This window comes from Pseudorasbora parva, chromosome 13 (genome assembly GCF_024679245.1).
Source record: "Pseudorasbora parva isolate DD20220531a chromosome 13, ASM2467924v1, whole genome shotgun sequence".
Classification (NCBI taxonomy): Eukaryota; Metazoa; Chordata; class Actinopteri; order Cypriniformes; family Gobionidae; genus Pseudorasbora; species Pseudorasbora parva.
In genome coordinates, this window is record NC_090184.1 from 3,502,434 (window position 1) to 3,520,475 (window position 18,042).

An 18,042-nucleotide genomic window follows, 5' to 3' on the forward strand; every position below is an offset into this window, starting at 1 on the left:
ACGTGTTCACTAGGCTGCTGCTGTCAATTGAAGACCTGCTCACATCTCATAAATAGACGCACGCGATTTTACTTTCACTTTAGACATAACCGACTGTGTTTATATGTTAACCTTGTGTGTATTTGACAGTATTAGAGCAGTGAGACTGTCCCGTAATCACGTGTGTTTGACAGACGTTTAGTGTGCGCGCTCAATGCAAAACAGTGCATGCATTGAACAGTCCTTGCCTTGCCAGTTAAACATTTAGTTTTTGCGTGCGTGTGTGCGAATGCAATGTTTAACCGGCAAGGCTTTAAAACGCGGCTAACACCCCCTAACTTTAGTGCATATGATTGGATATTTGCTCATATCAGCGCGTAGACTCACAGACACACTTAAACAGAGCCGCAATAAACTTGAGAGGGATATCTCAAACGGAGGGGAATGGAAATAATTAATTAAATGCAAAACCGGAAAAAATTCACCAGCGCATATTAAACCGTGAATGCCGTACCGAACGGTTCAATATTATATTGAGTATTGTGACATCCCTAATATGGACTTATCTAACTCTGGGGATACGGTGAATAAGCTAAAGTCCCAAAAAGTCGGCATGTTCCTTTAATACTGACCCTGTTTTGTTTTTTTGTTAGCGATTCAGTTTTTATCACTATACCCCTGTGCTTTAGTAATGGTCTCGCTGTCTGTGCTCCTGCAGGTGGCTTCATACGGAGGCCATGTTTGCTGTGGCTCAGAACCGATGGCTCTACATCTATGACTCTAAAGGTGTGGAGCTGCACTGCGTGAAGAAATTCAACGATGTCTTAAAGATGCAGTTTCTGCCCTACCACTTCCTGCTCGCCACTGCGGTGCGTCAGCAAGTGCTTTTGGCACAACATTGAGCTCCATAAAGGCTTGGCAGCCAATTACAAATCGAAATTACGGTGCACTGTTATTTTGAAAGCTATTAAAAAGTTGTTTGTTTAGTGTCAGTGTACAGCTTTTTCATTTTAGGATTTTCCAGAGTTTAGGAGCCGAGTGTGAGAAAGCTCTCCTTCACTAGACTTAGATCTCAAAAGTCTAGAGTTTTATGTTCTTAAAGAGCAAGATTGGTTAAATACAAGGAAGCTAGATCATCTAGGCTAGTAGCAATATTTATAATCGATATGGGATGTAACAGGTAGTCAATGTAGAGATATGATTATATATCCTTGACCAGCATTTTTAGACTAAATGTAGTGTTTTATCGAAGATGCGACTACCTCCTTTAGTGCATTACAATAATCCACTCTTGAGGACCAGTTGCTGTCATATATTGTACCCTGATCTTTAAAGAGGACCTGTGCTGTTTTACAAAGTCTTTGATTGTTTTTAGGCCATACTAGAGCAGGTTTTCCTGATTGAATATTGATTATTTCCTCATATTCCCCATTGTTGCAGCTCCTCTCTTCCCAGTCTGTCAGTAACTCTGTTTAGTTCCTGTCTCTAATGAAGCCCCGCCTTCTGAAGCACACTGTGCTCTGATTGGTCAGCTGGAGCAGTGTGTTGTGATTGGTGTTTGGGAAATGTCCCGCCCCTCACCATAACCACCAGTTTCAACACACTACTAACTAAAAGTAGCGCCCCTTTATTTTGCATATTAATTATTTTAATGAGGGATATGACCCGGAAGAATACTCAAGACTAGGCGTTTCAGGGAGTTTCAGACAATCCAAGTGTGTATGTGTGTGTATAAAAGAGATCTTTCTAGTTTGTATTTAATGCTTACATGTTTTCCATATGTGTATATGTTTTCTCCTTTTCAGAGTGCCACAGGGTTTCTGCAGTATCTGGATGTGTCAGTGGGTAAAGAGATCGCAGCCATCTGCACAAAAATGGGGAGACTGGATGTGATGGCGCAGAACCCGTATAATGCAGTGGTTCATCTGGGTCACCCAAACGGGACCGTCAGTCTGTGGTCGCCCAATCAGAAAGAGCCGCTTGTGAAAATGTTGTGTCATCGGGGGGCTGTGCGTTCCTTAACTGTGGATAAAACTGGCACGTGAGTATTATTATTATTATTATTAGGGGTGACCCTGAATAGTTGAAGATGCGATGCATCGATATGTGAAACCGAATTCGACCACCGATCCCTCAGTCGAAACTTCACGGTTGTTATGATACTAGGAAACGAGGAGCATACCATTTTGGCAATATGGGGGGTGCTCAATATTTTAAAGCTGAGCTTCAGTCCGGTGTGAGACCCCCTTTAGGCACAATCGGCTTAAAGCCCATCTTTCAAGTTGAAGATCACTGTGAATGAACGTGTAGATAAATAGTATAGGAACTCGACTTGTGTGAAGAAATTAATCATAAATGTGCATTAAAACAGTTTTTTAGAAGAAATTGTGAGTAAAATTACTTCCGTTGTGAAAAACGCTCTGATTGGAAGTGACGCAACGGCCGGTAAACATCGTCTCTTTGTAATGGAGTCAGACAGCGAAGAGGTTGCAGTTGGGATAAATGTCAACTCTTACGATGAGCTATTGCCGTATAATTACGAGCCGCCTAGGAGAGAGGGGGGTCAGGGAAAGTTAACGGGAAGGGTAAATGGACAGAGGAGAGAGATAGAGTTGTGGTGTGAGGAGAATCGGTTGAGAATTGGGCAGGTGTCTGGCAGGTGTCACACTGCGATTCCGGCAAATACACGGATAATGCGACCCGGCATTTGTTCCCGGGCCGCTAGATTTGGTCCATTCACACTGCCAGCGAAATACCGTAATATGTGCGCTTTCACACACAACCCGTAACGGTCCGGGATCGAGTTGACACGTGACATTCGGATGTGCCGTATAATGTTGAGCGATCTCAGCTTCAGCGACGAGCTCTTCTGGCACTGCAGGGTTGTATTTTTGAAAAAACAAGCTCTAGGAGTCGCGCGATAACTACTTACACGTTGCGGCATTAGTTTCGGCTTTTGTTCACACAGCGCTCGTCCCGGGTCGAATACCGCAATGTTACTAGGTCCCTGACCCGGGTTCAATTCGGTAATCAATTCCGGGACGTGGTTGCTTTCACACAGAAGGCGACCCGGCAATGCTCCGGGAATATTGCGGGTCCGACGTGCAGTGTGAAAGGGGCTTTGGTGAGTGACCACAGCGTATAGCTAATTGTGGCTAACGTTGTCTCCATGTTTATCACATTGCAGTATCTTTAATAAATCATATTTATCAATATTGCTTTCGACTTTGTTGTTTTTCAAGCATCCATTTAGATTGTCACCATCTATGCCAGCAATATGTGTCTTAAAATAATTAATTTAGATCCCAGATTTTAAATGAATGTTGTAGGATGTAGGCTATAGCTTACACATGTGACGGTCCGATAGGGATAGACATTCTGTGCCTTTCTACACAACATAGTTTATCGTAAAATTTTGTAGAAATTGCTAGCTGATGTTTAATCAGCAGCTGCTTTTAGACCTAGGTGTCCGCATGTTCTGCTTCTGCAGATGTCAAGCGTTTGGGCCGTATATCTGAACAACATAACCGGACAGCTGGAATGCCAAGCTTAGTCGGCTGTTATACTACTCACCTCTTAGTATTTCCGACAGACATAATGTAAATGAGCTCACATGTACTGTGGAGTACGTGTATGAAAGCAGTTAGTCTTTCGGCTAGGACGGGAATATGCTGTTCATGTAAATACAGTCATTGTAACAAGGATCTTTTATTGATTCACCATTGTGACAACAGAATTCACCATTGTGACAACTCAAACCTACTATAACTATAATTACGATAATGAAAATCTCTATTTTCTGTTTCCACCTCTCAGACTACGTAAACCCACACTGAGAGCCAGGGCTGCAGCGCCTATGTTTGCCTGTCGTTGCGTCATATGACCCGTTCTCTAGGAAAAGGCGGGTTTTTGGAGCGTAGCTTAGAACAGGCACTTTTTTTCTTAATTTCTGCCCGTGGGTGTTGTAAAACATATGTATTCTTATGTATGTCTTTTTAAACTTACATTTTCATACAATATTCTGTATAAATTAAGTTATAAAATTAAATTGAAAGATGGCCTTTAAGAACGTGCATACAAACACACTCAAAGTGTTCTTTTCCTCTCTAGGCAGGTATTTTTTTTAGGGGTTTATTTATGAAAATGTTATTTTATATATTTGTGTGATGTTCTGTATTTCGATCTCGGCTTTACCATGTTATGAGAAACCGTTTCACGAATGTTTATCCCCCACATTACCTTTTATTAAACCTAAATAAGAAAGCCATTGTCAGTTCGTCCGTCAGTTGGCAGGCAGTTTTGGTCGCTTTATTAAAAGTTGTTGCTGTGTGCAGTGTGTAAAGAAAAATAAAATAGTTTTACCCTCCTGCTGACTAGTGTCGTGCCCCTCCAACCCGTTCACACACACACTGATGATTCGACTATCAGTCGACCAAAGAGAGATTCGACAATTCTGATTCGATTGTGTTAATCCTTAGTCGAGGACAGCCCTAATTATTATATGTGGTGTGAAATAAAACAATCTGAAAGCCTGAAGGTGGCGCTGTTGTTTGTTCGACAGGCTCACACAATCAATGCATATCGCATTTATGTCAGCGATTGCTTATGAACTAATGCTGATCAATTATGACAATGTTTACTGTATGGGGTTTATATTGTAATATGTATATTCATAAATATGTAATATGTAAACATGACAATGTTTACTGTATGGGGTTTATATTGTAATAAGAATGCATATTTTATGTCCCTCATCTGAATTTGAGTCAGCTGGTGCAATAATAAAGCATAATCATTACAAAATAAGAGTCCCGGTGTATTTCGGGCTTGTTTATTAATTGCGTGTCCAAAACCACAAACAAAATCTCTGGCAGAGTGTTCCATCTGTGGACTCGTTCCTCCAGCTCAGGCCATCTTGCTTTCAGTCCACGATTAGCTTTCTTTGCTTTCTTCATTACAGTTAAAGTAACCTCTGCTTTTCGCCAGTCCCTAACAAGTTTCTCACCCACTCCAAACTTTCTTTCAGCTGCTCGATTGCTGTTTTCTAACATGTTCTAATAATTTTACTAACGTTACCTGCAGTTTGTAATTTGCAGAATAGGATTTTCTTCTTGGGGGGCTTTTTGTTTGCGTTAGTCTTTCTCAGTTGTTTTTAAGGTAATATTTCAGTTAACAGGTTTTCAGTTTTCAGTTAAAGGTAGGGTAGGTAAGAATTGGTTAAAAAACGTATTTTCCAAATTTGTTTAAACGTTCTTTATATATCAATACATAATTAAATTGTAAGTACTCTAAAAAAGAAAGTATAACATGATTGTCTGTAGACCTCTCACGACTGTTTTAAAGACAGCTCATTATTTCTATTCACTCCACCTTCTCCATTCTGGGCTCTTTCCAAAGCCACACCCCCAAAATGCATGAACGCGCCTCACCGACCAATCAGCTGGAAGACGCTTTATTGACCTGAGACGAGCGGTGTGTATGTAGTCACGTCAGAATCACATGTAATAAAACATCTAACTTTATCAGTATGAATATAAACTAATAAGATGTCTTTAGTACTCACTATCAAGCTAGAATACCCATACTGGTAAAGTTTAAAATATATTTTTGTTTGATTTGGTAACGAGCTAGTTATATTTATAAGGCAAAGACAACGGGTAGCATCATGTTTTTCCCCCAATAACATCAGTTATACTGTGATGAAGATGAATTTCGTGTAAGATTCATAACATATACTGTGTTTTGCATGTAAGAGTTTCCATGATGAAAGCATTGTTGATTAGCAGCAGCTAAAGCTAACTTAGCTCTAAAAAAAGTTCCTGGATGCGGTGTACTAGCTTTTACACATGCATTGTGTTATCTAAAGTTACATTTTGTGCAATTCAACACGACAGCGATCAACTTGAGCTAAGCATATTGAGTATTTATCATCTCTACTAATGGCTAAGTGTATAATATTGTAACTTTATGCTAAGTAATGTTATGTTAGCTATATTAGGCAGCTTCATGTGCTAGTGATACATGCTTCATAAAAACATAAACCAAAAAAATATATAATCAAAATGAAAGATGACCTGTCCAACAGAAATACAGCAGCAATGAGTCGTTTTTCAGGTCCCTCAGTTCTTACCATCATTGGAAAGCCACGCCCATATTTACTCGCGTTTGATTTCTTTGTTTATCCAAAGACTTCTTGTGCATTGCCTATACATGTAGGCCTACTGTCTTCCCTATTTTTGTATTGTTTGCCTTCGCTGACTGCAAAACCCGGCACCGTGCATTTTGAATGCTTTTGCTCTTCCTAGGGGTGCGCGCATGTGTGGGCGGATCCTGTAGCGAAAGCGGTGGTTGCCATGGTAGCGGGAGAGCGTGACAGTCGCCCCAGCCAATCATTTGTTTCGTCCCCGAACGAAAATAATGAGCAGTGTTTATTGCAGATTACAAAGTCTAAAGTCACTTGATTTTTATACTCTCCTTTTCAGAGTACTTACATTTTAATTATGTATTGACAAATAAATAAAGTTCCAACAAATTTGGACAAAAGTGTTTTAGATCAGTCCTACCTACCCTACCTTTAATTTTTTCAGGGGTAGGCTACAGGAGCAGCATAGAGCGCCCTCTCATGGCTGTAGACGTAGCTAAATGTTTATTCTTGTCAGTCAGTATGAATTAATTTTAATATGTAGGTCGCACCTGACTATAAGTCGCAGGACCAGCCAAACTATGAAAAAAAGTGAGTTAGTCCGTAAAATACGGTATTTAGTGTCTTTAAAGGGGTACTTCAGCGCTGGGAAGATGAATGTGTATTTAAAATGGGTCATTAATGCAGTAGAAATGTGAAATTATTTTTGAATTTGGTGCCTTCTAGACTGAGAAAAGACAGAAAATGTATTTTTGTCTCATGTGGATTAAAGACAACAACTCCCAGAATGCAGTTGCTTCTCTGCCCTTCGAGGCGAGGGGGGAAAGTGCAATAATGGGAATATACTACCGGGTTTCTACTGATTCAAAGCCTAATGCATAATCGCTGAAGTAACCCTTTAACTTGATGTACCAAACTAAAACTGAAATTAAAATTAATTTAAAAAAAATACATTTTTAAAAGCTAAAACAGGACAGAATTACTAAACCTTCAAATGAAAGCAGAATTAAATCAAATTCTAAATATTAACATACTAAAGTAACACTAGTATGGCAAAATCTGTTTATTACAGTGTGTTTTATATTTTTATATATATATTAGGGCCGGGACTTTAACGCGTTAATTAAGATTAATTAATTACGTAACTTTAACGCGTTAATTAATTACGCAAAAAAAAAAACACATTTTAACCACACTTATTTTTGCACCGCGGAACGTTTTTCAATGAATGAGTTTCGACGGACTGATTATACTGCAACACCAACTAGCGCTCAGAAGTCACGACAACAACAAACCATGAGTGAACATGAACGAAGAAGCTGATGAGATCGTTTTGCTTGGCCCTGTGGATGGGAAATTTTGTTTTAAAAAACGAAAGGATGGAAGCGTCGACAAGAGCACGGTTGTGTGCAAGCTATACAACAAGGAATTTGCGTATCACCGCAGCACATCAAGCCTCAAATATCACAAATATGCTTTTGCTAAACTTAATGGCAAACATTGCGCTGGTCTGCTGGACTGAAATAAATAAACTATATTTTGTTGATTAAGCTTATGTATTCACTCATTATTCAATGGTATACTCAACATCCATGTGAAAAATTACTTCTCACTGTTCTCAGGTCAAATATTTATATGCAATTAAAATGCGATTAATTACGATTAATTCATTACAAGGCCTCTAATTAATTAGATTAATTTTTTTAATCGGGTCCCGGCCCTAATATATATATATATATATATATATATATATATATATATAATGCAGAAATATTGTTAGTTGCGCCCCTAAAGTTTCTAAATGCGCTCCTAAATTTTTCACCTTAGGAGCGCGGGTCCACGTTGGGAAAACATAAGCGTCAAGCCCTGCAAGCTTGTGGTAGTTCTTGTGCCTTCTATGTGTATTGAAAAGTCAATGGCGATATTATATATATTCTTCAGATAAACTGGATCGTGGACTTGGATCATCTTGGGTTGTGAACATTTCCTGCAGCATCTCATTCTGTGTCTTTGCTATTTTTCAGATACGTTTTGTCTATATGCGCTCTTCACTGTAAAGTGACGTGACTATCGGGTGCTTTCTGTGTCAAATATGTTCAGTACGGCTGTGCGATATTGAAGAAAAATGTGATATGCGATATCTTGTTAAATAATGCAATATTCGATATGTGATACGATATTGCAATTAGTGTGTAAAATCTATTTAAATTATATTTTTAAAAATATTTAAAAACTGAGAATTAAACCATTTGTGACCCGTCACGGAAACCAGTGACACAAGTCGGCAGACTGGCCTTTGTTATTGCCCCGCCCTCCAAGAGACGCGTGGCTAATTATTCATGCAGCGCTCTGGCCGGCTGTAGAGATGATCTAAGCGACGATGAAAGCGGCATAATAAGACTGAATAATATCCCTAATCTACAACTAAGCGAAGATGAAGAAGAGGAAGAATGTATCAGACAGGCGTCAGACGAGTTGGACCGTAAGAAATCAGAGGCTATATCGATAGTAACATTTGAGGGGGATAAACGCATAGAAATGGCTCAACTCTGTAACCGTGGCTGTAGTGTAGGGGTAAGGCGCATGTCATCAAGTTTTGACGCAACTCGATCAGAGGTTCGAATCCGCCTTTTGCCACACACTCTCTACTCCCTTTTCCCATCACATATCAGATCGGAAAGGCATTTATTTTCAAAAAGAATTGAGAAAATGTTAGTGGAAATAAAGCATCTAACATGTTTGTTAATAAGTGTTTCTCGGTTAGAGTGTGTGGGAAAAGGCAGATTCGAACCACTGATCGGGTTGCAACCAAAACTTAATGACATGCGGTGACGGACTTTACCCATTTCTCTGTCTTTATCTCCTTCAAACAGACGCACAGTACATCCACTAAGAAGACCCCGGCAAACAGAAAGTGTGCCCGAACGAATAAGTGTGCCTTATTTCATTCGAGGCAACAACATTTGCAAGAACACTTTTCTGTTTCTTATGGAGTGTGTTTCCATAAACACCTACGTTTGTCGTTTTGTGTTCATTCTAAGAACACACACACGTCATCTCATGTTTAGACCTTCCCATACCTACCTATTGTTCTTAACTGTCGTTTTAATTGTAATCGTTAGCATCGTGTCACTTGCCAAAAAAAACCATTACTATAATGGGCTTTTAGATTGTAATGTTAGCATCTTTATTATTAGTAGTATGCGGTCCGATTTTTCCCGTTGCGTCTGTCGTTACTAGCAACCATGCAGCTTTACAAGGGGTGTGGCTTATCTAAATGAGATGTAAATGAGCCCTATTGTCACTCCCAGCAGGTGAGAACAGGTGAGAACTGCTAAACTTTAGAGGCTGTTTTCTCTCGTTTACACTTTTCTAAAGGCATACATTCAGATGGCCACAACTTTTCCAAATATTATCAGATTTCCATGTGTTACACATCGTTGGAAAGCTTGGAGACTACACTTTCAGAATCTGTGAATAACTCAAAATGCCCCAGAACCGACTTGTCCCTACTTTCCGTGACTGGTCACATTTCACATTCTTTTTTGGGAAAAGAAAGCAGCGCTACAGCTTTTGATAGTGACCAGCTGTGTGTGTGTGTGTGTGTGTGTGTGTGTGTGTGTGTGTGTGTGTGTGTGTGTGTGTGTGTGTCAGACAGTGCGAGACTGCAAGTTGTTGTTTTGCACAAATGATTGCATTTGATAACTCTTTAACGTCAAGCATGTCCTATAAGTAACAGTCGTGTACCCAGTTTATTCTCTCGAAGGCGTCGACCTAAGACGGACACTTTTCCCAATTTGAAGTAGCCTATTAAAAACATTCAGAAATTGCATGCCGTTGTGATTTGCATATTGCAGTATGTACATTTGCAATATTTCCATAATTTCAATATATGGCACAGCCCTAATACTCAGTGTTGATTATTATTGGTTTAGTTGTTGCTGCCCTGGACCATACCTTACAAGACCCTTCTTGTAAACCAATGAAATGTTGTATTTGTTTCGTGCAGGTACATGGTGACGTCAGGTCTGGACAGGAAGCTAAAGGTGTACGACATCAGAGCGTTTAAACCTCTTCACTCCTGCTTTCTCCCTGCCGGAGCCTCTTGTCTGTCTCTGAGCCAGAGAGGACTGCTTAGTGCTGCTACTGGAGATATTGTTCAGGTAACGTACTGTTAAACTTCCTAGACAACATCAACAGTCCTCACCCATATTCAATTGCAATTGTAACAAAACAAATCAAGCTCAAGTCGCCTTTATATATATAGTGTTTTATACAGTACATATTGTTTCAAAGCAGCTTGACAACAATAAACAGGAAAATCATGGAATTTGTCATATTTTGTGTGAATAAATCAAAAGTAGGCCAGAACACTTAAAGGGATAGTTCACCCAAGAAGGACCATCCTGTCATCATTAACTTGCCCTAATGTCGTTCCAAACCCGTCAGACTTTCCTTCATCATATTACGCCACAGAGTCTCTTCAAAAAATCTGGAATAATCTGCTCAATCTCTATGGATTACAGACATCTTTCTGAAGCGTCAGTGGAAGTTGCTTAGACTGTCAATGGAAGGACTGAAATCTCTCAGAAGAAGAAAGTCTTCTTTTTAATTATGAATGGAAGTCATCAATTGAAATTACCTTTTAAATAATAGAATAAACTATAAAACAAAAAATAAATGTTTCATAGGGTCCATACATTTAATTGCATGCACTGCAAAAAAAAAATGAGGGGGGGGGGGGGGGGGGGGGTCTTGAAGCACACAGACAGCGTCAACTGAGCTCGCCTTTGAATTAGTGATCGACCGATATTGATTTTTTTTTTACCAATACCGATTATTTGTATGTTTATGTGCCGATAACTGATATAGAACCGATATTTACTTAGTGTTATTTCTGTTTTTTACAATTACAGCAACAGCAACTGAACTGAGCTTTTTAAACACTGTAATTTTTGCAGTTTCACTTACATACAGAACAATTTACATCAATAAATAGTCAGAATTGTTTTTTTTTAATACAGTGCAAAGTCTTTTTAACATTAATGCTGTTTTACCTTTCTATTTATAAATACAGCCTTATTAACAACAGGCAAAATATATTTATAAAGTCTAATGTTTTCAAATGGAGAATATAAATGAGAGATGAGTCTATCAACTCCCCATAACTATGAGCATAAATATAAGCATTCATTTTAAACTTCAGTTTAAAAGTGTTTAATAGACTAAAGAGTGAATATTCTCTGGATTATGCAAACATTGTAAAAGCTGATGTATTCGCCGGTTTGTTTATGTCAATCTCATCTAGAACGGTATCAAAATGAATGTTTGTGTCAGTCTCTGAATTATGCTGGTGACAGGTTTTCATCTCTGCGTTTAAGACTCGTTTCGCGGAGATTGGCTTAATAATTCATTTTCAAGGAGCTGTAATTAATTCGATGTTTATTATAAAACAACGAATTGTTATATAATGTTAAATGTCATATAGCAGATGTTAATATAATGTAAGGAGTTTTAAACGAGTCGGTCTTGTTTACATGTACAGTGACTAGCCTATGCTGGAACAACAACTCGGTGAGAGAACGGCTGAACGCGACTGAGCATAAACACAGAGAGAGAAAGAGTTTGGTGCTTTTATTTCTAACATGCTCTCATTTGTGGCGTAATAATTAATTTTCACGGAGGTGTAATTAATTAGATGTTTATTATATAAATGTTATATAGTAGACGTTAATATAATTTAAGGAGTTTTAAACGAGTCGGTCTTGTTTACATGGTGATCTAGCCTATATGCTGGAGCAACAACCCGGTGAGAGAACGGCTGAATGCGACTGAGAATAAACACAAAGAGAGAAATAAGTTTGGCGCATTTATTTCCAACATGCTCTCATTCATGGCTGTTTTATTTCATTCATGTGAAGTTGCATCTTTATTGTGACATGATGACGGGTTACCTGATTGACTCCGTCAGTGAGTTCGTCTCTAGCGCCAAGTTTAAACTACCTATACATATCAACATCTTATTTGAGGTTATCTCAATTTTGCATAACTGTTATGTTAAACAAAGTTGATTAATTAAGGGATGCAGGTTATTTTACCTCTCAACACAGCTGTTGATAATCTCCCTTCAGACGCAGTTCTTAAAACGTCCACAAGATGCCGACATTTATCAGAAAATCCGATATTTACATTTACATTTAATCATTTATCAGACGCTTTTATCCAAAGCGACTTACAAAAAAGGGGAGAGCAATAGAAGCAAGGAAACAAAAGGTAAGAGCTGTAAGAAGTCTCAGTTAATTAGCACAGTACACAATTATTATTTTTTTGGGACAAAAACAAAAATTAATGGATAGTTAAGTGCTAATGATATTACAAAACCGATCCCTGACTATGGGAAAATGCTTAAATATCGGGAATCGGATTTTTCGGTCGATCACTTCTTTGAATGAGTCGCCTCGCAAGTACCATGCGAGTCTGACGGATGGAAGGAAGCAAGCTTAGTGTTCAATTCAAGCATGGGTGTAGATTACGGGGGGGACGTGTCCCCCGCACTTTTAATAAAGTGTATTTTCATCCCCCGCACGTTTACTGGGTCTCCCCAATCCTAATCTACCCGATCCTAGTCGACCCGCTCCGAGCGGGATTCGAACCGGCGTTACCTGCGCAGCGGCGGGCAAGTTAACAGGGACGCAATACACATACATTTTAAATTCTGTTATCATTTACACACCCTCGTGTACAGTAACGCTAAAGACAGCTTTCTCTAACCTAGGTTGATTGCGTGCTTCTTGAGGTCACAGGCAAGTGTATTTATACATAGAAACCAACATGAATACATCAAGATTTAAATTCAGAGACAAATATAATCTATGCATGACCTGTCATTTTATTCGAATCTAAATATGAGGAGGGCGCTCTCACAGAAAGTCCAAAAGGGGATTCGTAGAAACTTACTGTCACGCTGGAGCTGCAGCTGAAGGAAAACAATCGTTATGAGCTGAAACGTAACGACGACAATCAGACGATTGCGACAATATGCTTTGTGTGTTTTTCAATGTAGGCTATTTATTGATAATAAAGTATATCATATGAATAATGCAGTGCCAACTTACAGCTTTTTAAATGTTTATCTTCTGCTTACCAAAGCTGCATTTACTTAATGAAACATACAGTTAAAACAGTAATATTGTGAAATACCATTACAAATGAAAACAGCCTTTTTCTATGTGAATATAGTAAAGTGTGATTTATTCCTGTGATCAAAGCTGAATTTATCATCATTACTCCAGTCTTCAGTGTCACATGATCCTTCACTAATCACTCTCAGATGAGGATTTTATAATCAAGAAACATTTATGATTATTATCAGTGTTGAAAATAGTTGTGCTGCTTTAAAAGTGTTGTGGAAACCATGATATATTGTTAAAATCTGTATTGCTAACCCCTCCATGTTGCAGTTGTTTTTGGCACATGCCTACCGACTCCCGTAGAAACCAGATATTTTCGGAGAACTAAAGAGTGCCACGGGGACACAGATCAGATTTAAACCGTTGCGATGATAATTTAAATCCGATTTGGACTGACAGTGTGAATGTTGTCTGTATGCATCCACAGGTTTATCAGAACGTTTGTGGAAGCAGTCCTTTATCCAAACCCTACATGGCTCACCGGCTGCGAGGGCAAGTCTGCGGGGTTGGGTTCTGCCCCTTTGAGGATGTTCTGGGAATCGGACATGGACAGGGCTTCACCAGCATGATCGTTCCAGGTAAGACACGCATGCATCACAGTACACACAAAGGACAAGCTCACGCCTTCATACCTGGGGTCTTGCATGTATAGTCAGCTGTGTTAATTTTTTTATATATATATATATATATATATATATATATATATATATATATATATATATAGTAGTAGGGGTGTAACGGTACACGTATTCGCACCGAACCGTGTCAATACAGGGCTTTCGGCTCTGTGCACGTGTGTACCGAATAGCTCCGAATGCGATCTTTAACAGTTAGTCGGCTTGTTTTAAGCGCAAAAAACACACTTCAATCCGAGTTCCCACACGAACATATTAAGTATTCAGTCCATTTTATCTCAAAATTCAAACATAAATGCTGTTTTGACGCTTTTAATGTGACGTGACTGATCACTGTATAGGCGCGTCAGTTCAAGCATTTAATGCAATCATCTTTTCCTAAAGAATAAACATGAATATCTCAGAACAAATACATAAATAAATAAATCAAATGCCCAAATCCACTTGTATTTCAAATAAATGTGCAAAATAAAATTATTTTTCCGTTTGGATGATAAAGGAGGCTTAAAATCCACCGTGTGTCTGGGTGTGTCTGGGGGATACCTTAATTCTGGATAGGTGCACCTGCAGTTATACAACGATTATTACACTAAAACACTGAAATATGGCAATTCTAATATGTTCATATAGCCTTCTCATAAGAGACGGGGCAGCCTAACGCAGACGAGTTAGCTTACTGTTTTTAGGTGACATGTTTGTCGTCCAGCTGTGATATGCAAACTGAAGCTTGCAAAATTTGCATTCGACTTTTTTCCCATTTTATATTTTAAGAAAATGCTGCCACACTTCTGATTTCTTTGTTGACATGGTAGAAGAGGACTGACTATGAAAACGCTCTCACAATTAAATAATTAAATAAACAGCAAAGTATATTTCTTCAATCTGTCTCTTCTCCGGTGGGTTGGGCTAATCCAAAAGAAGTGAAAACAAGGGGGGTGTTACCTGTGAATCGGGGTTGCTCTGAACACACCCCCATTAGCAATTAGTGCTTTCCACCTGAACATGGCAAAACTGATGAAAAGATTAAATGAACACGGTAAAAAATCTCATGAACATCTTGGTGCCAGATACCACAGCGCACCTTCTGGAGAAGTCCATGCCTCGAGGGGTCAGGGCTGTTTTGGCAGCAAAAGGGGGACCAACACAATATAAGGATACATGCCTGAATATATGGATTATGCATGACGGGTGTATGTTGGTGTATAAATATAAATGTTATCTAAGATGGCATACTGGCACTATATGCATCGTGGGAATTAGTCAAATCTATCATGGTTTCTTTCAGTATATGGCAGAGCTGCATGGCTGAATGTCACAAAAAATGTACAGGTCACATTTCTTTAATGCGAAATCTTAAATGTGTCTCTCCAGGTGCAGGAGAACCGAATTTTGATGCCCTTGATACCAACCCGTACCGCAGCTCTAAGCAGCGACAGGAGTGGGAGGTCAAGGCTCTGCTGGAGAAGGTGCAGCCTGAGCTGATCGGCTTGGACCCGGGACAGCTGGGTAAAGTGGACAAGGCCAGCTTTGAGCAGAGGCACAAGGAGCGGGTTGAGGCATTGGTAAGTTCAGCACTGGTGACGCTCAAGAGCAAAAAGAGAGACCCTGTTTGATGTCGTTGGTTCTGATTTTGTCTTGTTTTGTTTCAGGGTTTTGATCCATTGGCAATAGAGAAATTTAAGCCCAGGAAAAAGAAGAAAGGAAGAAGCTCTGCTGGTGCCGTGGAGAAAAGGAAGAGGAAAGTCGCCCATGAGGATCAGAGGGTAAATCATTTTTACTTCCTGTTTTTGTCTCTGTCTGTAGTCTTTTAATGTATTTGCATTTTCAAGCTCACGAGCACCTGAGAATGTTTGTATTAGTGATATATGATACTGATAATATGTTTGAGATTTTTTAAAACCATATTATTACACTGGTATATATATAGCCTACCATATCTAGAGGGCAGAATATCATAGACTTTTGCTGTCAAAATCCCTGAAGTGTGTTTTAAACTTGCGCACAATCCTCTCTGTATGTTTCTCTCTTGCTGTATTTTGTTCACATCACTTCCTCTCTTTTGTGATTCTGCAGGACATCATTCGACAATCTATACAAGAGAAAATGGAAAGAAAGAAAGAGCTGAAAGAGAAGTCCACAGAGAAGAAAGACTCGGGAATGAAGACGACTCTTGACCGTTTCAAGAAGTAGAGCGAAGATCCCCGACCGCTGCGAACATGAGGACCGCCTCAATGGAGAATCGAGTATTCATACAGACATTTTTATAACCAGCCTCTGGATATCATTTCTATTGTCCCTTGATTGTGTACAAAACAAAGGTGTTTGCTTGTTTAATAAAGTACATAGACTATCTACATTGTCAAGACATTGCACATGTTTTAATCTCTAAACGGGACCCATTATGCAAAATTCAATATGATATAGTTTTTAAACACATTTTGGTGTCGGCAGTGTGTGTACACAACCACCCAATTGTGGTAAAAATCCATCCACGGCGTTTATTTTCCCCATAAATCTGAAAACTGTCTCCAAATGAGCCGTTAACACTGTTATCAGGCCACGCCCATGACTGCTGACAGACCCCGCCCTATTAGTTAAACTCCGCCCCTCAGTGATCTGTACACAGTCCATCATGTTTATCTCCTCGCCAGAGCATTGAAGTCAGAAATGTGTTCGTATTAAAGCTACTAAAGTGATGCAGTCGAGAGCAGTTAGTGAGTTTCTGTTTGATTCATATTAACAGCAGATATAGCAGTAGATACTGTATATTATGCTGCTGTTACTTTAATACACACGTTTACGTTCACAGATGTAACCGACTGTTTATGTGAACTGTGTGTGTTTCGGACATAACCTTGTGTGTGTTTGACAGTTTAAGCGCAATATGAGAACGGAGTTTGATACTCACGGGACGCTCCATCTGACACACAGCTTTCTGTGTGTGTGCTCGGGTGTGTGTGTGTCTGTGTGTGTGTGTGCTCTGAAAACCAAATATCAGAAGTTTAGACTGATACGGCTTTCAGGGTGTCCGCGGGGTTTTAAAAAGTATTAAAAAGTGATAAATCAAAATTGTCAAATTTAAGGCCATTAAAAGTGTTAAATGTGGTCTCAGAGGTATAATTTTTTTCAAATTAGGTATTATTTTTTCAGACTATCAGGTGTCCTATTCTGATTGAAATTCTATCTGCGTTCACGTTAGTTCGTTTAAATATGGGCTTTAGCATATCTGGGCACATAATCAAAGATCTTTCATCTCCGTCTCGGCGTATGTTTGATGCTGACGTCATATTCAGTGGTCGTTCGGCATCATCTCAGAACACTGCGCGCTCAACAGAAGTGGCTGGCTTACGGTTTATTTTAGACTTGCTTCAAGGCATATCTTCAACGACTATCCTCATAAGAGCAATCTTAAATGATTTATATAAAGTCTAAAATAAACAAAAAGAGTTGTGAGAGAATGAGGCGCGATCCATAGACGGTATATAAACAGTGAGATCCGCGTGTCTGTCTGCTCTTAAAGGGGCAGCAGCCAATAAAGCTTCCTGTCAGTAAAGTTAAAGAACAAAGGGAACAGAGAAAAGGACTCGCTGCTCTTGACTAAATAACTTTTGTAGCTTTAATAAGGATTAACTATTTAATTAATAGTTTATGCAGTGCAGACTGCATATAACTTTGATAACTTTATTAAATGTCTGTATATTTTCTAACTGTTAAAACAGGAAGGGCAGGAGTAAACATATTATGGGTTTATGTTAGCATTGTTTTAAGTTTACTTAAATTAAAAACTGTTAAAAAATGTAATGAATGTATAAAAAAAATCAGTAGCTGTATTAATATCAGTAATACTGACCTTCATTCATAAAAAGATGCCATTTAAACAAGTATTTAAAATATACTGTCTTTATGTTGTTTCTACATTAATTTGATTAACTGTGAAATTATTATATTAAAAAATATATTAAAAACGTACAAAAACATTTCTTTTTTATTGTGATTAATCACAGAAAAAATGTGTGATTAATCTTGTTAAAGTTTTTAATCGATTGACAGCTCTAGTTTTTAGTATTTTGTTAAATTAAACAACTTATCACAGCTA

At 38.8% G+C, this 18,042-nt stretch overlaps 1 protein-coding gene across 1 annotated transcript in view; it reads left to right on the top strand.

Annotated features, from left to right (window-relative positions):
• The window catches only part of wdr46 (WD repeat domain 46), a 35,206-nt gene extending 18,908 nt beyond the window's left edge, over window positions 1-16,298 (top strand). The window contains exons 8-14 of the mRNA XM_067412438.1: window positions 698-848; window positions 1,785-2,020; window positions 10,131-10,284; window positions 13,739-13,889; window positions 15,318-15,508; window positions 15,596-15,709; window positions 16,020-16,298. Coding sequence (XP_067268539.1) covers window positions 698-848; window positions 1,785-2,020; window positions 10,131-10,284; window positions 13,739-13,889; window positions 15,318-15,508; window positions 15,596-15,709; window positions 16,020-16,136 — 1,114 coding nt within the window. The 3' untranslated portion in view covers window positions 16,137-16,298. The remainder of the gene's footprint in view (window positions 1-697; window positions 849-1,784; window positions 2,021-10,130; window positions 10,285-13,738; window positions 13,890-15,317; window positions 15,509-15,595; window positions 15,710-16,019) is intronic.
• The last annotated feature ends 1,744 nt before the right edge of the window (window positions 16,299-18,042 follow it).